Genomic DNA, 23,308 nt, shown 5'->3' on the forward strand with positions numbered 1-23,308 from the left:
GTAGAACATCAATTTCACAAAACTTATCGTATTGATTTGACTTCAAGAAGGATCCATCGAATACAATCTTCGAATGTTAACGAAGTATACGATTAATCGATTTAGCTGTAAAAATTTACGAGTTTAAGCAGATTACTTCCTTTAAAGCAACATTTCAATTGTTTTGTTAAGTTTTTTCTTTTTTTAGCAAATCTATACTACTATTATCAATAGAAAAGATTTGTATGTATGTTTGTCTATACTAATATTATAAAGAGGAAATGTTTGTTTTTTTTGTTTGTTTATCTCGAATAGGCTCCGAAACAACTGAACCGATTTGAAAAATTCCCGTTGGAAAGCTGTACTATCCCTGAGTGACATAGGCTATAATTAGTTTGAAACAAAAAATAGGGTTCCTTACCAAAACTCCGATAATGTAAATAAAATACCAAAAAACTTTCTTTAATCGCGAATGCTGCGAAAATGATTGAAGATATAACAAAGTGATGTACTACAATTTTGTAGAACTTAACTCTACAAAAAACGCGACATTATATCTCTAACTATTATAGTTTTGTCACAATAAGCGATTTTATATAAAAAAAATTAATTAAAATACCACTACTTGAAAATGCTCATTATTTATACCTTAGTGTTAATCCTTATCGAAATAAATGATTTATTATTTAAGATCGCTTCAAAACCTTTATATAACTTTTTGAATTATTAGATTCTGACATTCCATTCAAAAGATATCACGAGTTAATAATTTTGAAATTTTTCGGCGGCTAACTATTCGTTGTAGAGTTGTAGGCGTCACTCGGGCACGGAGGTACGGGAGGGGTGTTAAGATCACTCGCGCGGTCAATTCCCTACTGAATGGCCCTGTGCGGAATTGAGAATATTGTCGCTTGATAATAATATAATATAAAAATGAATTGCTGCTCGTTTGTGCCGCAAAAAAACGAAAACGGCCAAACCGATCTCGCTAATTTTAGTCTTGAAATAGTCGTGGAAGGCCAGAAAAAGATTTGAAAGTGAGTAAATATGAAAAAATTGCAAGGAAGATAATAATAGGAGAGTTTTATTCGAGTTGACAAGAAAAATATAAAAAGAGAAAACCAAAAAATAATATTTTGAAGGTTATCATTGTTGCTTTGTTAAAATATTTTTGTTATAGTTCAATTGTATAAGGTTGTGTCGATAGCCCAAAACAATTTGTAACAAATAAGGAAAGGCTAAGTTCGGGTCCAACCGAACATTTTATACTCTCGCAATTTATTAATGTAATTTTATTAAGATAACACACAATTTGACCTATATATTCGACATAAAGTCCAATAGAAAGTCATCATATATAGTATATGAGGGCTGATGTAATTTCAGAACCAATTTCACTCAAGGTACCAAGGTTAATGGGAATAGGTGCAACTTGGCACCTGTTAGTAGGCAAACAAACGGCAAATTCGGCCTTGAAATTACTCCTAAATTGCAAATGAACGAAACACCAGTCGGCAAAATCGTCAAAAATAGCGCTATAACGAAAATTTTTCAAATATTCAAGAAGTCGCTGGAGGTACTGCACAGGACTTTAAAAGATCTTGATTGTCGATGAACGTTTTTGGTGGAGCCAGGATTCTGTTAGCAGGTGATTTACGCCAGACTCTTCCAATTATTCCTGGATCAACTGTTACTGACGGGCTATTTAATTTGTGGCGACACATAAAGAATCGCCAAAAAACAACAAACATATGAGTGTTTTTGCAACAATATCAAATTGCTATTGTAGAAACAGTTCGAAATGGTAGGGTCGCAGTTGACACCTCGATGGATTAATAGCATTTCCAACAGATTTCTGTCACTTCATTGACTCGAAAGAGAAGTTTTCCTGACATGAAACCTCAATATGATAACCATAAATAAAGAGTGCTCGCCGCTGTGCGTGTGCAACGGCTTGAGGAACAGAATATTAGAAATATACAAGTCGAACTCTGAGCGTCCCAACGCTTTCATAATTAGAGAAAAAGACATCGGACACAAAAGACTAGAGGTCGTAATCAAGTTTTAGCTCATTGCAAATAAAATACAATTTCATGTTTGAATTTTCCTCATTTTACATTTTTAAAAAGAACCCTCACAATTACTCACAAGTACTTGAATTAACGAAAACTTCGATATAATGAATTGGCCTGACAATTAATGTGTTCGTCGTCGTATTCCGAAATAGATAAACTCATGCACTCATAGCTTATTTCGTCTGCTCTTACATTGAAGAAAAAAAGACTCCACGCACCCCTACGCGCGGAAGAAGTTATACTTCTTAGTGATATTCCAAGAAATGCATATCATTTTGTATGAAAGAAAACTAGCGAGAGGGGAAGGATAAAAATATGGTGGAGTGTCCAACACTTTCTTAAATTCACATTTTATAAATTTATTATGCACATTTTATAAAGCAAAGTCCAAAGCAATTATCATTTATGGGTTCTGACGGATTGATATCTATAATATTTATAATTGGATTATGATAATTAAAATACGATATGAAATGCCTTACATATATTTTATCTTTATTTCTCGCGAATACCGCATCAATTGTCGTACCTCCTTTTGTCGTAGGATTATTTCTTCCATTGATCATTTCTAATGAAAATTTCTCTCTGAGGAATACCAGTAATGGTTCAGCTTCTGGCAATGAGAAATTTACATTGAAATCTCCCGCAAAGAGTACCGGTTGTTCGCTATACTCTACTGGTTCTCCCATAATATCTGCAAAAGCTTGCGAACTTGCAGTCGACAACGGTAATAAAGCTTTACCGATGAACAATTTTATATGTATCTCTCATCGATGAATTTGGTGATATATAAATGGCAATTAAATTCAATTTTTTAATAATACGATTATCGCTAGGGTTCATTTTGCATTCTAGCATATTTGCAATTGCAAATGAGCGAAGCATATTGTTCTTTTACACTAACAAAATGTACAGCGAATTTGCAATTGCAAATATGCAACACCATTTGCACCAGATTGTGAATTGTCCTACTGTACTTATTGACTGCATTATTATACATAATTATTTGTGTAAAACCTTGAAATTTATTCATTAAAATCACCACTCAGAAGTCGTTTTATCCGTTATAACCGAGCGATCATCGAAGAAACTCCATTTCTAATATGCCACAAGACAAAATTAGAAATGAAGTTCATAAACCTCACGCTGTCAGATAAAACGATATACCTCCTCATCGCGGGTGCTCATACTTTCGATTTGCAAAGAAAGTAAATGAAGACTGACTACAGAAATGATCCTGTGAAGTATAGTCTTAACTTTTCAACGGCCAACGCAGAGTATTCCAACCAAAAGACACATAAACGAGTTGAGAATTCGCAGAAATTAAACAGAAACGAAAGAACATAAACGAAAGAAAAATAATGCGCAAGCATACAATCATACATGTGCGTACACATGTGAATATGTCACCAACCAAAAATTTAAACATTGTTCTACAAAAACAAGAATTACCCAAATAGCATAAACATGGCAAGTGCTTTAAGTTCTCTGCTTTACTCTCATTCACTCTCTCTCCCTCGCTTGTTTAATGCTATAGGTTGCGCAACCAACAATTATCGCAACCTTTTCCGAAGTCGTATAAGAAGTATAACTTCAAAAAGAAAATTAATAACAAGTAAGGAAGGGAAGGTAAGAAGTTCAGATGTAGAAGTTTCAGATGTATGATGATGTATATATGTATATGTATCGCAACTTGCAAAGATCAAGACATCGAAATCAAAAATTCTTACTGCCGGTTGACTATAATGATAATTGTAAAATTATCTTTATTGTAAAGTCAAAGAATCTTGACTTGGAATTTAATACTGTGTTGTATATATTTTGTACTATTGTTAAAAAGGCATGGGGGTTTGTGTCATATTTTTCTCATATAGAACAACCCATGCTTTTTAACCAATAATAAGTAGAGATGCAAACATCTTCAAATGAAAAATCGATGGTTCGATGTATCGATGTTTTTTCAAAACCCATCGAAATCAAAAACATCGGCAATTAAACATCGATACATCGAAACATCGTTGTATTTTTGAACTTTTTGAACTTATTTTAAATTTCGTGTGAAAAGCAAGGGGATACAGAAACAGAACCATAAATAAATGAAATGTAGTACGTCTTAAGTTGATACCTTTTATTTCACTTAGCATTATATGTCTGTTAAAGTTTTTTCTCAATAAATAACAAAATTTTAAAACAACGACATGGAAAGTTTTTTCACTGTCATTTCTTTTCGATTTTACTTCTGCGTGGTAGTTGCCGGTCGTTTACTCGGCACTGAAGTGGCCACAATGTGTAAATATTAATAAGCCTATCTATACAACTCCGGAAACACAGTATTAATGTCAACCCAAACTCTATTGGCTTCTGATTGGTAGGGGTAACAGCCGAGATACACTTTCTCTTCAACCTTCCGTCCCTGTAATTGTAGATAAATTTGACAGCTACATTTCACCTTTTGGTGGACCAAATGTTCATTCTGGTTCCAAATATCAATCGAGTATTCTGTTTCAAACTCATCCGAAGATTCCGTAGTATCAGCGTACTCTTTTAGCCATAGCATCTTTAAAATGCAGTAATTTGAATCTCTGATCTAACGCAGTGGATGGAGTCATATGTAGAAGTTCACGTATGTGAGGAAAGTTTCTGACTGCCATTCACTTGGGAAGGGCCAGGAACGATTCCTTTGCATGTGGCTCAAGCAGCTCACGACTTTCGGTCTTAGACCAAGTATCCTCTGGGTAACCAAAAGACATGCGTTCGGAAGAGAAGGACGAAGTGATCAAAGATACCTTCTATGAGCGCTTAGAGCGTACCTATGAGCGCTGCCCCCGCCACGATGTCTAAATCGTGTTTGGCGATTTAAACGCTAGGGTGGGTAAAGAAGGTGTCTTTGGCACAACAGTCGGAAAATTCAGCCTCAATGACGAAAGATCGCCAAACGGTCTGCGGCTGATCGACTTCGCCGGGGCCCGAAATATGGCCGTCTGTAGTACTAGATTCCAGCATAAGAAAATCCATCAAGCTACTTGGCTGACCCCGGATCGAATCACTCGCAACCAGATCGATCATGTTGTGATAGATGGACGACATGTCTCCAGTGTTCTTGATGTGCGTACGTTTCGTGGTCCCAACATCGACTCGGACCACTATCTTCTAGCAGCTAAGATACGCACCCGCCTCTGTGTGGAAAAGTGCACACGTCAACAAACACAAGGAAGGTTCGACATCGAGAAGCTACTATCACAACCGACAGCCGAACGATTTTCTACTAGACTTGCACTCCTGCTCTCTGAGAACACTCATCAGCATCTCGGTATAAAGGAACTGTGGGATGGCATATCAAACTCCTTACGTACAGCTGCAACCGAAACCATTGGCCTTCGGAAAAGTAAAAAAAAACAGCTGGTATGATGAGGATTGTCGTCTCGCAGTGGAGAGAAAACAGGTTGCCTACCTCGCAATGTTGCGATCGACCGCAACACGAGCGGGATGGGAAAGATACCGAGAGCTGAAGAGGGAAGCGAGACGCATTTGCAGACAAAAAAAAGAAAGAGGCCGAAATGCGTGAGTATGAAGAGCTTGACAAGCTGGCCGACAGGGGTAATGCTCGAAAATTTTACGAAAAGATCCGGCGACTAACTGAAGGTTTCAAGACCGGAGCGCACTCCTGTAGGACTCCCAGAGGTGATCAAGTTGTTGATGACCAGAATATGCTGTGTTTGTGGAGGGAACACTTCTCCCGCCTGCTGAATGGCCGTGAAAGTTCAACACCAGGAGTTGGCGAACCCGATTCCCCAATCGACGACGATGGAACATATGTTCCATTGCCCGACCGTGAAGAAATTAGAATAGCAATTACCCGCTTGAAGAACCACAAGGCGGCGGGGCCGATATATTGCCGGACGAGCTATGCAAATACGGCGGCGGAGAGCTGATAAGGTGCATGCATCAGCTTCTTTGCGGAATATGGTCGGAAGAAAGCATGCCCGCCGATTGGAATCTCAGTGTACTCTGCCCAATCCACAAAAAGGGAGACCCCACAATCTGCTCCAACTATCGTGGGATAAGCCTCCTTAACATCGCTTATAAGGTTCTATCGAGCGTATTGTGTGAAAGACTAAAACCCTCCGTCAACAAACTGATTGGACCTTATCAGTATGGCTTTAGACCTGGAAAATCAACAACTGACCAGATTATCACCATGCGCCAAATCTTGGAGAAGGCCCGTGAAAAGAGGATCGACGCACACCATCTATTTGTCGACTTTAAAACTGCTTTCGACAGCACGAAAAGGAGCGAAAGGAGCTATCCCCGCAAAACTAAGCTGACACAATTTTTTATAAGATCATTGGAAACAACCCGCGACGTTAGTTCTGCTTGCTCCCGCCTGGATAAGGAAGCGAAGCGAATGGGCCTGGTGATGAGACGAAATATTTCCTGTCATCAAACAAACAGTCAGCGCATTCGCGTCTTGGCTCCCACGTCACTGTTGACAGTCATAACTTTGAAGTTGTAGATAATTTCGTATACCTGGGCACCAGCATCAAGGTACAATCTTCTATAAGAGTGTACAGCTGCTGGCGTCCGCCGACGATATTGATGTCATCGGAAGCAACAACCGCGCCGTTTGTTATACTTTTTACATACTGAATAAGGAAGCGAAGCGTATGGGTCTGGTGGTGAATGAGGACAAGACGAAATATCTCCTGTCATCAAATATCTCCTGTCAGCGCCCTCGCGAAATCCAACGCAGAATCACTCTTGCCAACAGGTGCTACTATGGACTGAGTAGGCAATTGAAAAGTTAAGTCCTCTCTCGACGAACAAAAACTAAACTCTACAAGTTCCTCATCATTCCCGTCCTACTTTATGGTGCAGAAACGTGGACGGTGTCATCATCCGATGAGACGGCACTAGGAGTTTTCGAGAGAAAGATTTTGCGGAAGATTTATGGTCCCTTAAACACTGGCAACGGCGGTAAGAAGATGGAATGATGAGCTGTATGTGTTGTTCGACGACATAGACATAGTCCAGCGAATAAAAAGACAGCGGCTACGCTGGCTGGGTCATGTTGTTCGAATGGACGATGCAGTACCCGCTGGTGAAAGCCGAGGAAGAGGGAGAGCTCCTCTCCGATAGAAGGACCAGGTGGGGAAGGACCTGTCTTCACTTGGTATTACCAATTGGCGCCAAACTGCCAAAAGGAGAGATGCGTGGCGCGATATTGTGGACCCGGCTATAACCGCGTAAGCGTTGTCTACGCCAGTCAAGAAGAAGAAGATCGAACGCAGTAGCCTGCGCCAGAATTAAATAGTATAAATAAATCATAAAAGTAACCACAGTATTGTCCAAGCGCACATTCCCTTAAATAATTATCCGTATTTTACAAAAATCGAATTCCAATGTCATAAAGCTAAACCAAATAAAAGGTTTCGAGTTAATACCCGAAAAAGTGTGAAGGTGTGAAATCAAATTTGTATATAAAACATCGACTTAAAACATCGTTGAAAGTGACATCGATGCATTGATGTTTTTAGATTCGAGACATCGATGGCTGTTTGTTTCAAAAACATCGATACATCGTTTGCATCCCTAATACTAAAGGGGTTTTGAATAAGAGCGCTACAAAAGTAAACGCAACCGATTTGGTTTCTCTGTTCCTGATTTGGTTTCTTTATTCCTGAAAGTACATTCGATGCCATTATGTATTTAAATCGATTTCACCATGGGCACGCTTGCAGAAGTCCAGACGCTGAACCCAATTCTTGACGGTTTTCAAGCATAAATCGGCCGACACTGCTGCAATTTCACGATCTACATATGCATATTCGTCATCAAGTTCATCAATCGTCGCTGGCTTGTTGGTATAGACCTTAGATTTGACGTAGCCCCACAGAAAATAGTCTTACACTACCGTGAGATAAGACGTTCACCAAACTTTGCTTTCAGTAAATCAATTGTGACATTCGCTGTGTGGCTTGTGGTCCTTATCATCTAATTGTGACTCATGGAGTACGTGTGGATTGCTGCCTGACCATTAACGCATATTTTGCTTATTGATGAAGCCATTCAGCAAGTGTAGGACGTAGCGCTCTTAATGTTAAGACCACTGACTCCAAATTCGGTAGTAAGACAAATGCCAAAAGAGCAGGAAAAAATATGGCGTGATTTGTTGTCTCTATCTGTCTATTTTTGTAGCGTCCCTTTTGAAAAACCCTTTACAAGTATTTTTCGTTAATTATTATTTTCTGCTTATTTAAAGATGCAGATGTTGATGTGTTTTTAAAGCGTATTTTTTAGACTATATTTATTGATTTACAGCGATGTGTTCATCGAAGATATGATTGACAGAAACCTTTGCAAGATTAGAGTATATATAGCTTGGGTGTTACGATCTAATCAGCATATAACTGTATGTTCATTGAATATGGCTTATTCTAAGGTATACAAACGTTTTTAAGTTTTATCAGTAGCAGTCAGGTGTAGTTGGTTTGTTCTTTGTAGAGATATTGATAATTTGTTCAATCTCTCGACGCCGACTTTATTACCAGGTTGCGAGTGTCTAATAGGGTAAAGTGTGCGTATGAAAATAGTAGTTATTTTCTTTCGTTGGTAAAAAACCGTTAGTTTTAGTGACTTCTTGGTCTTTTGACCCGTCAAAAGGAGTATGGGTGTCTGATTTTTATCTATCGGTATAGACATGTCATTCTGGTTTGGAAGATTCTACTGTGTTATTGAATAGCTGGATATAGAAGTATCCCCTGTATTGGTGGTGGATATTTGATATTTGAAGAGCTTATTACCATAATCGTTGCACCATATCATATCGTTATATTAAATAAGATTGAGTTTTGGTATGAGCCTCACTCAGAGCCGACTCGACAACATCGAAACAAGCTATCCCTACTCGTTGCCACCCTACTTGTCAATGCCTAAGGTCGTGAATGCCGTAGGCCAATCGACGTTATCCAGGATGCAACAATCCTAGGGCCTAGGGAAGAAAGCCAATTGCTTCGAATGTAATACGAAGCGATAGCATTGTGCTCTTAAAAACAGTTAGTAGGTTGAATCAATAAAGTAGTTCGTAGATATATTTCTTAATGTTTGTTTTTTCCTTTCCCTTTGCAAAATATTTGTTTATACATTTTTTTATTATACTGCGTGCATAATAAAGAACCTAGATATTATACGTTTTTTTTATCATTTGAAAGTTTGAAACCAGGATTAACTACCATAGTAATGACATAAATGTTGGAGAAGATTGGGATACGTTTCTGTTTGCTTGATTTTTATACTCTCGCAACCTGTTGCACAGAGTATTATAGTTTTGTTCACACAACGGTTGTATGTGTCACCAAGAAATAGAAGAGTTAGATATGGGGTTATATATGGGGTTATATATATATAAATGATCAGGATGACGAGTGGAGTTGAAATCCGGATGTCTGTCCGTCCGTCTGTCTGTCCGTCCGTCCGTGCAATATCTTAATGAAACTTTGAACACATGTTCCTTGGGACCGTGAGAGGGTTGCTTTCGAAAATGGGCAAAATCGGTCCACTGCCACGCCCACAAAATGGCGAAAACAAAAAACAAATAAAGTGTCATAACTAAGCCATAAATAAAGTTATAACAGTAAAATTTAGAATAAAGGATCGAACTAGGAAGGGGCTTTTTTTGGGGAAGTGGGCGTGGTCCCGCCCCCAATTCGGTTTTTTGTATATATCTCGCAAACCAATGAAGATATATAAACCAAGCTTTCTGCAGTCGTTTTTTTTTAGCCACTTCTTAATACAGTCCAAAAATGAAAGAAATCGGATAATAACCTCGCTCGCTTCACAACCACGCCTACTTCCTATATACCAGAAGATGATCTGAAAGATCCCTTAGAAGATGATCTGAATCGTTTACTTTACAATATATAATAAAGTGGCAGCCCATTTCTAAAAGTCGCCGAAATCAGACCATATGTTTTCAAGGGCCCATATATCGAACATGAGGACCTCGGTGCTTCTAACCTAATATTAGGGTTTCCAACTTTCAATGGACTTTATACAATATATATGACGAATATGTGGGTCAAATTGAGTAATAAGTTAAGTAGTAGTAATAAGTTATTAAGTTAAATAAATAAATTGCGAGAGTATAAAATGTTCGGTTACACCCGAACTTAGCCCTTCCTTACTTGTTTTTTTTTTATAAGCAGCTTAATGATTAGAAGTAATAGACGCGTGGCGTACGGTTTACTATTTATTTATTTGGGAAATTGTAAATCCATATAACAGCTTGTTATTTTAAATTTTCAACTACAATAATCCACAAAAAAAACTCGAGTTAGAGAGAAAAGTTATATAAGTTTTCATTAAAACATAAATACAATTTTTCAAAAGGCTGTAAAATATAAATTTTTACACAATTTTATGTATTTACTTCACATAAAGTTTTATGTATACAAGTTAACGACAGCCTCCACACAGCAACTTTTCCATAACTGTAAACATAATTGAATCTTTACACTTTGTAACTATGCAACCACATAAATTAAAATCTGTATTAATGTTTTTGTTTATCTAAGAATTCGATACACCTTTTCATTTCAGAATGGAATAATCCATTCTTATCCAAACAATATTTGTAGCCCTCACAAGAAGGCATAATAAAAGTAAGAATATTGATAAGTAAGCAAAATTCAAGATTCCATTATTTGTTTTGATAATGAGAATAATTGGAAATGAAATGCTCTGGCATTTCATCACTTAATGCAATGCCAAAGCATCTCAAATAATTAGCTTTTACATATAGAATTGTAAGTACATAAATATAAGTGATTTTAAGAATAAAGTCAGTTCTGTCCAGTTGGTAAGCGGACTCAAACCAACACTTCGTGTTTTAATTCAAACCGCGCGTAGCGGTAAATAATATATTTTTTTAATACTTTCCACGAAAACAATTAAAAAATTCCTCAGAAAAGGATTCGTGATCGTGGTCTAAGCCCACATATAAAGATCCTTATAAAGGACAAACAGCAATAGTATAAAAACCTCAAGCGAGAGGTAATAAATATGCAAAAAAATTGCATAATAAAATAATCTCAAAAACAAAAAATAAGAGGGAAAAGTGAAAAGTTTTAACTAAAGTTTAATGAAACGTGCAGTGTCGCGTAAATTTGAAAAAAGGAAAAGTGAAAAGTTTTAACTAAAGTTTAACGAAACGTGCCGTATCGCGTAAATTCACAAAAAATATTTAATATTAAAACTTTTTTTATATAAAAAAATTAAAATTTACAAAAAAAACACTTAAAACTTAAATATACATATATATATGAATAAATTTAAATCGCTTAAAAAAACTCTTTTTTTTTAACATTTTTAATTTTTATTAAATTTCGAACAACCCTTTCATGACAACCTTTCATTGGTTGTTGGTTTTTAACGCGAGGAAATCTTTTATAATTATATATTTTAATCGCTATCAAATTTACACTATTACAATTTACATTTACAATTGATTTCTTTTATTTAACTCACCTGGATATTTTTCCTTTCAATGGGAAAGGATAGAGCGGCACCCTCCAAACTGCAACCAGCTACACAGCGTCTATAAGACATTCTGTTATAATCGTAAAATATATATTAGTGAAATATTGGAAAAGTAACATATTTATACTTACACTTACACTTATTAAATTATTATTATTAAACACTTAATTAAATAACACTTATTAAATATTTGACTTTTAAAGCTTTCGCTTTCGTTGAAGAAAAAATGTTCGTTTGAATTAAAAATAACATAACAGCGTTGTCGTTATGTAAATATTTGCCAAATATTTTAGATAAATTTGAAAATATTTAATAATGTTGTGATACCAAAAATAAAATTCTGATCAAAAGCATATAAATTATTCTTTATAATTTCAAGAAAAACCGAAAAATATTTTAAAAATTGCTATAAGTTTACATAAAGTAATAAATTGTGTAGCATAACACGGCAACGCGACATTGTAGTTTTGGGTCTTTTTAGTACAGTGCAACCCGCGCGAAGTGCCCATTGCCTTGAGTTGTTGTTGTTCATAGTACCAAAATCTAAAGGCAACCCACGCGAAGTGCCTTTTTAGTAGTATATTACGCACGTAAACCCTTACCGAATGCCTATCGGTTTTCTTCATTCTATTGACTTCTTATCGCAATATCTTTCTATGTATTTTAGATTATCTAATTGTAGGTTTATACAATGACTCAAACCAACACTTCGTGTTTTATTTCAAACCGCGCACAGCAGTAAAGAATATATTTTTTAAATTAAAACAAAATATTTTTCTAATTCAACAAAAATATTATCATGAATTAATCAGATTAATGCTTAAAAATACTATTACTATTATAAAAAAGTAAACGTGTTTTTGTACTTTAAAATAATACTAACTAGCTGGCCCATCGGAGAAGTTTCTTCCGCCATATACATATACACATATATATATAAATGAAAAATCGCTTAGTCAAAAATCATGTTTATATTTCGAAATTAAAAAGTTTTACTTATTATCTACGACTTCGAAGTTATGACTGTCAACAGTGACGTGGGAGCCAAGACAAGAATGCGCTGACTGTTTGTTTGATGACAGGTGATATTTCGTCTTGTCCTCATTCACCTCCAGACCCATTCGCTTCACCTCCTTATCCATGCGGGAAAATGCAGAACAAACGGCGCAGTTGTTGCTTCCGATGATATCAATATCAGCGGCGTTCGCCAGGAGTTGTATACTATTATAGAAGATTGTACCTTCTCTATTTAGCTCTGCAGCTCGTATAATTTTTTCCAGCATCAAGTTGAAAAAGTCACACGATAGTGAGTTACCTTGCCTGAAACCTCGTTTGGTATCGAACGGCTCGGAGAGGTCCTTCCCACTCATGACGGAGCTTTCGGTGTTGCTCAACGTCAACTTACACAGCCGTATTAGTTTTGCGGGGATACCAAACTCAGACATCGCGGCGTAAAGGAAGCACTTTTTCGTGCTGTCGAAAGCAGCTTTAAAATCGACAAAAAGGTGGTGTGTGTCGATACTCTTTTCACGGGTCTTCTCCAAGATTTTGCGCAAGATGAAAATCTGGTCAGTTGTGGATTTTCCAGGTCTAAAGCCACACTGATAAGGTCCAATCAGTTTGTTGACGGTGGGCTTTAGTCTTTTACAAAGGACGCTCGATAGAACCTTATAGGTATATATACGATATTTAGGAGGCTTATTCCACGGTAATTGGCACAGATTATGGGATCTCCCTTTTTATGGATTGGGCAGAGCACACTGAGATTTCAATCGTCAGGCATGCTTTCTTCCGCCCATATTTTGCAAAGAACCTGATGCATGCACCTAATCAGTTCTTCGCCGCCGTATTTGAATAGCTCGGCCGGTAATCTATCGGCTCCCGCCGCTTTGTTGTTCTTCAGGCGGGTGATTGCTATTCGAATTTCTTCATGGTCGGGTAATGGAACATCTGTTCCATCGTCATCTATTGGGGAATCGGGTTCGCCATCTCCTGGTGTTGTACTTTCACTGTCATTCAGCAGGTCAAAGAAGTGTTCCCTTAATAATCCCAGAATGCTCTGGACATCAGTTACCAGATTACCACCTTGGTCTCTGATGCTGAGGATGCTCCTGTCTTGAAACCTTCGTTAAGTCGCTTCATTTTTTCATAAAATTTTCGAGCATTACCTCTATCTGCCAGCTTCTCAAGCTCTTCATACTCACGCATTTTGGCCTCTTTCTTTTTTTGTCGTCTGGCTGCCCTCTTCAGCTCTCGGTATCTATCCCATCCCGCACGTGTTATGGTCGTTTTCAACGTTGCGAGGTAGGCAGTCTGTTTTCTCTCCCCTGCGAGACGGAAATCCTCATCGTACCAGCTTGTTTTTTGTCGTTGCCGAAATCCAATTGTTTCGGCTGCAGCTGTACGCAGTGAGTTTGAGATGCCGTTCCACAGTTCCCTTATACCGAGATGCTGATGAATGCTCTCAGAGAGCAGGAGTGCAAGTCGAGTAGAGTATTTCGTGGCTGTCTGTTGCGATTGCAGCTTTTCGACGTCGAACCTTCCTTGTGTTTGTTGACGGGCGTTTTTTGCTGCACAGAGACGAGTGCGTATCTTTGCTGCTACTAGATAATGGTCCGCGTCTAAAATACAGGAGACATGTCTTCCGTCTACCACAACATGATCGATTTGGTTACGCGTGTTTCGATCAGGAGACAGCCAAGTAGCTTGATGTATTTTCTTAAGCTGGATTCGGGTACTACAGACGACCATATTTCGGGCCCCAGCGAAGTCGATCAGCCTCAGGCCGTTTGGCCATGTTTCGTCATGGAGGCTGAATTTTCCGACTTTTGTGCCAAAGACATCTTCTTTACACACCCTGGCGTTGAAATCGCCAAGCACGATTTGGACATCGTGTTGGGGGCAGCGGCCGTAAGTGCGTTCTAGGCACTCATAGAAAGTATCTTTGGTCACGATCCGTTGGGGCGTGGGCGCAAATAAGCGATATGTTGAAGAACCTCGCGTTTATGCGGATTGTGGCTAGACGTTCATCCACCGGGGTGAATGCAAGGACTCGGCGACGAAGTCTCTCTCCTACCACGAATCCAACACCAAACTTGCGCTCCTTTATGTGGCCGCTGTAGTAGATGTCACAAGGACCCACCTTCTTCCGTCCTTGTCCCGTCCATCGCACTTCTTGGATGGCGGTGATATCAGCCTTTAGTCGTATGAGGACATCAACCAGCTGGGCAGAGGCACCTTCTCAATCAAGGGTCCGGACATTCCGGTAAAAACCAAGTAGATGTATATGTACATTCTTATAATAAAAACAAGTAAGGAAGGGCTAAGTTCTGGTGTAACCGAATATTTTATACTCTCGCAATTTAATTATTTAACTTATTTAATATTATATAATACACAATACGACTTCTTCAATCTATTGCTGGAAAAAATAATACGAGCTGCAGAACTAAATAGAGAGGGTACAATCTTCTACAAGAGTGTACAGCTCCTGGCGTATGCCGATGATATTGATATCATCGGAAGCAACAACCGCGCCGTTTGTTCTGCGTTTTCCAGACTAGATAAAGAAGCGAAGCGTATGGGTCTGGTGGTGAATGAGGACAAGACGAAATATCTCCTGTCATCAAACAAACAGTCGGCGCACTCGCGTCTTGGCTCCCACGTCACTGTTGACAGTCATAACTTTGAAGTTGTAGATAATTTCGTTTATCTGGGAACCAGCATTAACAACACCAACAATGTCAGCCTTGAAATCCAACGCAGAATCACTCTTGCCAACAGGTGCTACTTTGGACTGAGTAGGCAATTGAAAAGTAAAGTCCTCTCTCGACGAACCAAAATCAATCTCTATAAGTCGCTCATTATTCCCGTCCTGATGTATGGCGCTGAAGCGTGGACGATGACAACATCCGATGAGACGACTCTTGGGGTTTTCGAGAGAAAGGTTTTGCGCAAGATTTTTGGTCCTCTAAACATTGGCAACGGCGAATACCGCAGGCGATGGAACGATGAGCTGTACGATTTATACGACGACATTGACATAGTTCAGCGAATAAAAAGACAGCGGCTACGCTGGCTAGGTCATGTTGTACGGATGGAAGAAAACACTCCAGCTCTGAAAGTATTCGATGCAGTACCCGCTGGAGGAAGCCGCGGAAGAGGACGACCTCCACTCCGGTGGAAAGACCAAGTGCAAAGTGACCTGGCTTCACTTGGTGTTTCCAGTTGGCGCCAAAAAGCAAAAAGGAGGAATGAGTGGCGCGCTCTGGTGGATTCAGCTATAATCGCTTAAAGCGGTTCCTACGCCAAATATATATATATATATAATACACAATTTGACCCACATATTCGTCATATATATTGTATAAAGTCCATTGAAAGTTGGAAACCCTAAAATTAGGTTAGAAGCACCGAGGTCCTCATGTTCGATATATGGGGCCTTGAAAACCTATGGTTCGATTTCGGCGATTTTTATAAATGGGCTGCAACACTATAAATACAGTATTTGTGTATTTTGTATATTGTAAAGTAAACGATTCAGATCGTCTTCAAAGTTCTGGTATATAGGAAGTAGGCGTGGTTGTGAAGCGATTTGGCCAATTTTCATAACATATTATTGGAAGGTAAGGAAACTATTACAAACCAAGTTTCATTGAAATCGGTTGAGTAGTTCCTGAGATATGGATTTTGACCCATAAGCGGGTGACGCCACGCCCATTTTCCTTTTTGTAGAAAAATCTGAGTGCAGGTTTCATCTGCCATTTTTTATGTGAAATTTAGTGTTTCTGACGTTTTTCGTTAGTTAGTTAACCCACTTTTAGTAATTTTCAACATAACCTTGGTATGGGAGGTGGGCGTGGTTATTATCCGATTTCTTTTATTTTTGGACTGTATTTGGCTAAAAAAAACGACTGCAGAAAGTTTGGTTTATATAGCTTCTTTGGTTTGCGAGATATATACAAATAACCGATTTGGGGGCGGGACCTCGTCCACTTCCCCAAAAAAATTACATCGAAATATGCCCCTTCCTGGTGTGATCCCTTATTCCAAATTTTACTATTATAACTTTATTAATGGCTTAGTTATGACACTTTATGTGTTTTTGGTTTTCGCCATTTTGTGGGCGTGGCAGTGTACCGATTTTGCCCATTTTCGAAAGCAACCCTCTCACGGTCCCAAGGAACATGTGTTCCAAGTTTCATTAAGATATCTCAATTTTTACTCAAGTTGTCGCTTGCACGGACGGACGGACGGACGGACGGACAGACGTCCGGATTTCAACTCCACTCGCAATCCTGATCATTTATATATATATAACCCCATATCTAACTCTTTTATTTCTTGGTGATACAAACAACCGTTATGTGAACAAAACTATAATACTCTGTGCAACAGGTTGCGAGAGTATAATTAAAGATAAAACCATTTCCTTTTTAATGGTTCGAATTTACAAAATCAGAATTTTGCCTTCTCATCGTCCAAGCGCATTCGTCTTTCACTTAAAATAAGTCCGGCTTGAGAAAATAGCCGTTCGCAGGATACCTATGCTGCCAAACATCCCAATTTTTATATTTATTATCCTGCCACCATTCGAGCAATTTCTACATCAATATCGCTGAACCTCGATAATTGCTCTAGCAGTACAACTCCCTCGTGGCCTATTTGAGGCAATATTTGAATCTAGACAGCTCCACATTGAAAATTCTGAAGTTTCTACCTGTGGCGCTTGAGGTTCATTTGCCTGTGCTTCTTGGATCACTCTATTAGCATCAGCAATGATACGGTTTTTAAATACATCGGCTGTTATGGTGTCAGAAAATGTGAAGTTTTTAAAGCGAGGATCCAAGAACGATGCCATACCTAGAGAGTTGCTTTTTTCCGAATTACCTAATCGGTCATTAAGACCTTTTAATAATTCAAAAGCCACTTCTTTCACTTGATCTACATAGGAATTTGATTTTGTCAATCTAGTAAATACACTTCGCAGACCATTTACAATTGGAATAACCATTGATCCAGTGCAATATTTTTGACCGCTTATATCTTTTGTGGTTTTGTCAAAAGGTTTTAATACGGCAACCAAATCTTTTAGTAGCAACCATTCATCAGGACAAATTCGTGGCAGTTCCTTATCTATAAGCGCAACAGTGCTTTTAACAGCATCCTCAACTTTAATAAAGCGTTCCACCATATAAAATGTAGAATTCCAGTGAGTATCTACACTTTGAATTAGTTTTAAAGGTTCGGTATCAGCATTGCGTTGATAGCTTATAAACTTTTCATTTGCAGACGTACTCTTTTAAAAATGTGCAACAATTTGTTTTACTTTTTGTAAAACAGTATTAACATCATGACTAGTTAAACTTGCTTTAACAATTAAGCTTAACGTGTGCGCAACACAACGTAGTGGCGTAGTTTCAGCTCATTTTGTAAGGCACTCTTGATATTGTTCGCGTTATCAGACACCACTAATACTGTTTTATCAAACACACCCCCATTCCGTCGTTACTTTTTGTATTTGCTCTGCTAAAGTTTTTGCAGTATGTGCCTCTCTCATTGGACAACAGTCCAATAATATATTGTGAAACTCAAAATTGTGAAACGCTAATAAAGTAAAGTGTAATAGCTATGTAACTCACTGTATTCCGAGATGTCCAGCAATCGGTTGTTATACAAAATGTATCTCCTTCCGCCACTTTTATTCTAATTTTTTCGAGACACGCTTCATATAGTGCTGGAATTATTGTTTTTGACACCACATGTCGACTAGGCATTTCATATCCAAGATATAGTGCTTTTACAAATTGGAGAAATCCGCTGTCCTCAACTATGCTAAAAGGCTGTAAATCTTTAATAAAGAGCAATGGCAACGCGTCATCAATATCTTTCTTGACCTTAGCAAAAAAAAAATTTTTTTTTTTTCAAATTAACCGTTGAATACTATTCAAATGAATAAATTCACAATGAACAACCTAATATTACAAATTCCATATCTAGCTCGAATACCTAAAAATCACCGCATTCAACTTCTGTTAAATAATTGGTACAGTGATAAATTATATTCACAGTAAAAAATGCTTTTAAAAAATCACCAATTACTGATATTACGGCCTAGCAGTCACTGTCACTATCAGTGTTATTCGTGTTATGGAGACCATCGAGTTATGGAAGTTCAACTGTATTTCATATTTGTATCTTCATTAGGCTGCGATTAGGAATGTGCAAATTTTATAAACACACAAACAAAATTAACTTGAGAGCACAAACGTTTGCATCGATGTGTTTATTAATTTGTTTAATACTTGCTTGTATATTATTTTTTATTATTATTAAAAAAATGTCGATGTCGAGGGCAACATTGATACAAGAAAGTAGTAGTAGTATTTGCCAAAAACGAATAATATGTGATAAAGTAGACAATAAAAATAAGCTTTCAACAGTAAGCTTATTATTATATTGTTTTAAATGTAATGATCGGCGATATCAAGAAATCTGAAAAAATTATATATATGTATTGATTATATATTCTATAACATTTAAATCTCATTAATAAATATTAATATCTTAATACAATACTCAGTAATATAACTAAATTTTTCAAAAATAATAAACTTTGTTAATATAAAATTACTCAACGCACTCATTGAAAGTACCTGATTATTACTTTCAGGCTGTCATAATTGTTTTACAAAATTTTAAATGTTATTCTTTGAATAAGCTGATTAAAACAAAATTTTGGATCGAATAAAATGTGCTGTCCTATAAAATGGTTTTTGATTTAAAAACTGCCAATAACCTTCCACAATCCAGGTAATGTAAATAGCGCAACCAATATTACTATTTTTATAAAGATCTTATCATTGTTTATTTGCAGCACAAGCAGTTGCACGGATTATTTTTATGATGGATGCCATAGTAAAAGTCAAAATAATTGCCACATTCAATACCAAAATTGCCAATGTCGTCCCTGTTGTATAAATTCTGTGATAAACGATCACACCTATTCACTGTTAAAAAAAATTTGCAGAAAAGTATTTAGAGATTACAATCGACAAAAGAGCCGAGAGAAGTATACAATTTTCGACGGAGGAAACAGCGTTAATGTCAGAATACATCGATCATCCTTTGGTTAGCAATACTTTCGTTGATTCTGACTACATACATATGTACAATATGTGGAAGCATTTGTTTAATTTAAGCAAATTAATGATGTACATTTTTTTTAAGTGCCAGGAGAAGACGGCAAATGTAAGCCTCTACATGCTGACTCCAGTTTATCAACCCTTGGTGGAACCAGACGGAAATATGGTAAAGATAGAGATAGAAAAGATGACAACATCTCAGAAAAAAGTGGAAAAGGTGCTGGTATAAGAAAAAATGGGGAAAAGGGTAGATTTCGGCGAAGTGATGAAATTATTGATACGAAACGCGATAGAAAAAAAAGAGGACAAGATAATGAAGATGAAAAATATGGAAAAGGACGAAAAGGAAAGGAAAAAGGTAAAGGGTATGACGATGATAGCGACGATACAAAAAGGCGCCAAAAGCGTAGAGGAAAGGGAGATGATGACGATTATTATGGTGATAGTAAGAAGAAAAAAGGTAAATGTACAAGTCAAGGCAGGATAGCATGGATGATAATGACGACGGTATTCTTATTTACCAAAAAAAGAAAAAATAGGTAAAAGTAAACTAACTGAGGATGGCGAGAAACGAAGTGCATCCCAGAGCGGAAAAGCAACATCTGGAAGAAAAAAGTATGGTGTTCATGGTGATGGTGATAGAAAGGACAGTGAATCGCTTGATGATAAAATAAGCAAGAAAAAATCAGACAAAATGAAAAAAAATAGAGGAAGCGAAGATAACGATTATGATAGTTCTCGAAATATAGAAAAATTAGATAAAAGAAGTAAAAAACGTGATGGTGATGAAGAAAGTAGAACTGGAGCTAAAGAAGGAAAGAATAAGCAGCAAAGAGGAAGTAAAGAAGATGAAAAACGTAGCAAGGACAGGGATGGTGGGAAAATGCGAGATGGAGTTTCTAGAGATGACGGTAAAGACAGCAGAGATCGGGATTATCAAGGAAATACTAGCAAAGATGCAGGAAAAAGTAGACGTGATCGCGAAGCCCAAAACAAAGATGGTGTTAATAAGGCCGATTACGGTCCAAAAGGCGAGAACAAGAGTGGCAAAGAACGTGATCATCAAGATAAAGTTGGCAAGATTATGAGATATAAAGATAATCGATATTCCAGTACTAGATATGACCATAACGGGAGCAAAAGTGGCGGATATCGCGATAATCAAATGAAAGGTAGCAAGTATGGCGAACAAAGAGATGACCGGTATTCCAGTGCGAGGAAAGATCATGATGCCGATCGTAAAAGAAAAGATGTAGCTGATTTACCCGTTATATCGGATTTACGTACTAAAGTTCGTAAAGGACATGACGTAATGCCTGTTCGTAAGTCTCGAATTGGAGCAAATGGGTATCGTTCAAGTGCACTTAAAGAAGGAGGGCGCAAAAGGAAAGTAAGCAAGCACGGACTTATCAAAGGTAGTAAAGATCGCATTAATGAACGATTCGGGACTAGAAGAAGGAGGAAATCCCGATCAGGCAGAGGACGTAGAACTCATTTTGGCACATATCGCGGTTATGGCATTGGGGTCTCAAGTCGTTGCGATGAAATTAGGCCATGTGATATACTACGTGCTCATATGGAACAACGTGAACTTTGGTTAGTTACGATGTATATATTTACTTATTTTGTTAAATTTACTTTTTTATTTATTTTTTTCAGTGAAAGACGAAGAAATTGTTGCCTTCAATGTTCCTGTGACTGTAGTGCTGTTTACTGCCCAGTTCCATCTACTATTTGTTCCCGCTTATGTTAGAATATCTCTTCAAATTTTATATTATGTATTGTAATAGCTACACTTTCCATCTCTATAAAATAAATTATTAGTGACCTAGGTTACAATATATATATTTAAATATGGTTAGTATTTGATTTGTAATGTTTTATTTTTAACTAAGTTAGTACGAATGTATCAAGTGAACTTCAAATTCCAATTAACACGAAATGCTAGTATTTATAACACTGTACAACACTCGGCTGGGTATTGGACCAAACTTATTTTTTCCGGGAGATTGCGCCATAAGTAAAAAACGTGGCTCTTCGATATTAGAAATATATGTCTTCGAAGTTCGAAAAAAGGGGTATTAAAATAAACTAATATTAATTACAGGATATATATAAAATCCAATATACAAAAATAATCTAAATTTTCTTCTTCATTCAATGGTAAATTAAATATTTGGGCTAAGGTACTTGAAAAAAGTATATTATTTCGAAATATACTGGTCCAATTTTTGAAAATTTTGTATGGTTATGAATTACTGATGAGCGATATTGCTATTTTTAAATCACTGATTTTATATTGCTATAGCGATCGCAAAAACAAACGAATTTATGGGAATTTTTCCACATTTTCTTTAATTTTCAACATTTTCATATTAATTACTTTCAACAATATCCAATTTAATTAAATTAATAAATTTTGGGTAGATTTAACTGCTTTCGTAATCACCGTACCCAAAAGTATGGAAATCTCAACTAAAATTAGTTGTATTCGTTTGGTCACTCTGTTCGCTCACTTTGGGCGCTGCTCTCTTGTCAAAAATTTTACTTGTTTAAGCAACAACAAAGTTATCTAGTTGAATTCGTGCAGGAGAGTATGCGGATACCTCTTTACAAATTCTATCGCCGCTTGCTGAGTGCTGCCAAATTTAGTTTTACATATGTTGACTATTCACCATGGTAAAAACGACTAAAATTTTAGACAAAAATGACAATACAAATATATATTTTTGTTGTTTATACTTTGAAATATATTTTAATTGCTCGAAACAAAGTGTTAAAAAAAGTAAACTGCAGGGTTAAGTATTTCTCCACTTAAGAAATTGATGCAGCACTATAACGCTTAGCCAATCGATGACAGCTATTGCTACTGAAATGCTATTGCTACAGTGATTCAACCAAAATAGCTCAACTGTTAATGCTACAGTGATCGAACTAGAATTACTGAACTGATATTGCTAATGTGATCGAACTAGAATTACTGAACTGCAGTATTACCACTCGAAAAAATATTTACGTATCAAAATGCCTACCAAATCTCATTTCAAATTACCAATTTTTTTTTTCATCAAAACATGGCGTTTTAATGAACTTCACTATATATAATATATATATATATATATATATATATATATATATATATATATATATATATCTATATATATATATATATATGAATAATATTATTATATCTTCTTCTTGACTGGAGTAGACACCGCTTACGCGGTTATAGCCGAGTCCAAAACAGCGCGCCACGTATCCCTTCTTCTGGCAGTTTGGCGCCAATTGGTTATACCAAGCAAAGCCAGGTCCCTCTTCACCTGGTCCTTCCATCGGAGTGGAGGTCTCCCTCTTCCTCGGCTTCCACCAGCGGGTACTGCATCGAATACTTTCAGAGCTGGAGCACTTTCATCCATTCGAACAACATGACCTAGCCAGCGTAGCCGCTGTTTTTGTATTCGCTGGACTATGTCTATGTCGTCGAATAACACATACAGCTCATCGTTCCATCGTCTGCGGTATTCGCCGTTGCCAATGTTTAAGGGACCATAAATCTTCCGCAAAACCTTTCTCTCG

The 23,308-nt window shown here is 37.1% G+C and overlaps 1 protein-coding gene and 1 non-coding gene across 3 annotated transcripts; one reads left to right on the top strand and one right to left on the bottom strand.

Moving 5' to 3' along the window:
* Nucleotides 1–3,094: 3,094 nt before the first annotated feature.
* Nucleotides 3,095–3,308, bottom strand: LOC128920024 (small nucleolar RNA U3). The gene has a single exon (XR_008470148.1). It is a non-coding gene; the product is annotated as a small nucleolar RNA U3 (small nucleolar RNA).
* Nucleotides 3,309–19,226: 15,918 nt separating this feature from the next.
* LOC105220457 (uncharacterized protein DDB_G0283697) lies at nt 19,227–21,601 on the top strand. 2 transcript variants are annotated; one of them, XM_029045830.2, is made up of 5 exons: nt 19,227–19,400; nt 19,465–19,718; nt 19,824–20,192; nt 20,263–21,328; nt 21,392–21,601. In XM_029045830.2, exons 1-5 carry the CDS (start codon nt 19,357–19,359, stop codon nt 21,483–21,485), a joined length of 1,827 nt encoding a protein of 608 aa, XP_028901663.2. In that variant the 5' UTR covers nt 19,227–19,356; the 3' UTR covers nt 21,486–21,601. The 2 variants fall into 2 exon arrangements, with proteins under 2 accessions (XP_028901663.2, XP_011195194.2); XM_011196892.3 differs by having other exon boundaries at nt 19,229–19,400; nt 19,818–20,192.
* The last annotated feature ends 1,707 nt before the right edge of the window (nt 21,602–23,308 follow it).

This window comes from Zeugodacus cucurbitae, chromosome 2 (assembly GCF_028554725.1).
Source record: "Zeugodacus cucurbitae isolate PBARC_wt_2022May chromosome 2, idZeuCucr1.2, whole genome shotgun sequence".
Lineage (NCBI taxonomy): Eukaryota > Metazoa > Arthropoda > Insecta > Diptera > Tephritidae > Zeugodacus > Zeugodacus cucurbitae.

What these genes read in the sequence shown, in the direction of transcription:
- LOC105220457 (XM_011196892.3), top strand. Translation starts at nt 19,357, where the DNA reads ATGGTTTTTGATTTAAAAACTGCCAATAACCTTCCACAATCCAG. An exon ending in AATAACCTTCCACAATCCAG is followed by an intron (nt 19,401 to 19,464) that starts GTAATGTAAATA and finishes GTTTATTTGCAG; the next exon opens with CACAAGCAGTTGCACGGATT. An exon ending in TGATAGTAAGAAGAAAAAAG is followed by an intron (nt 20,193 to 20,262) that starts GTAAATGTACAA and finishes TACCAAAAAAAG; the next exon opens with AAAAAATAGGTAAAAGTAAA.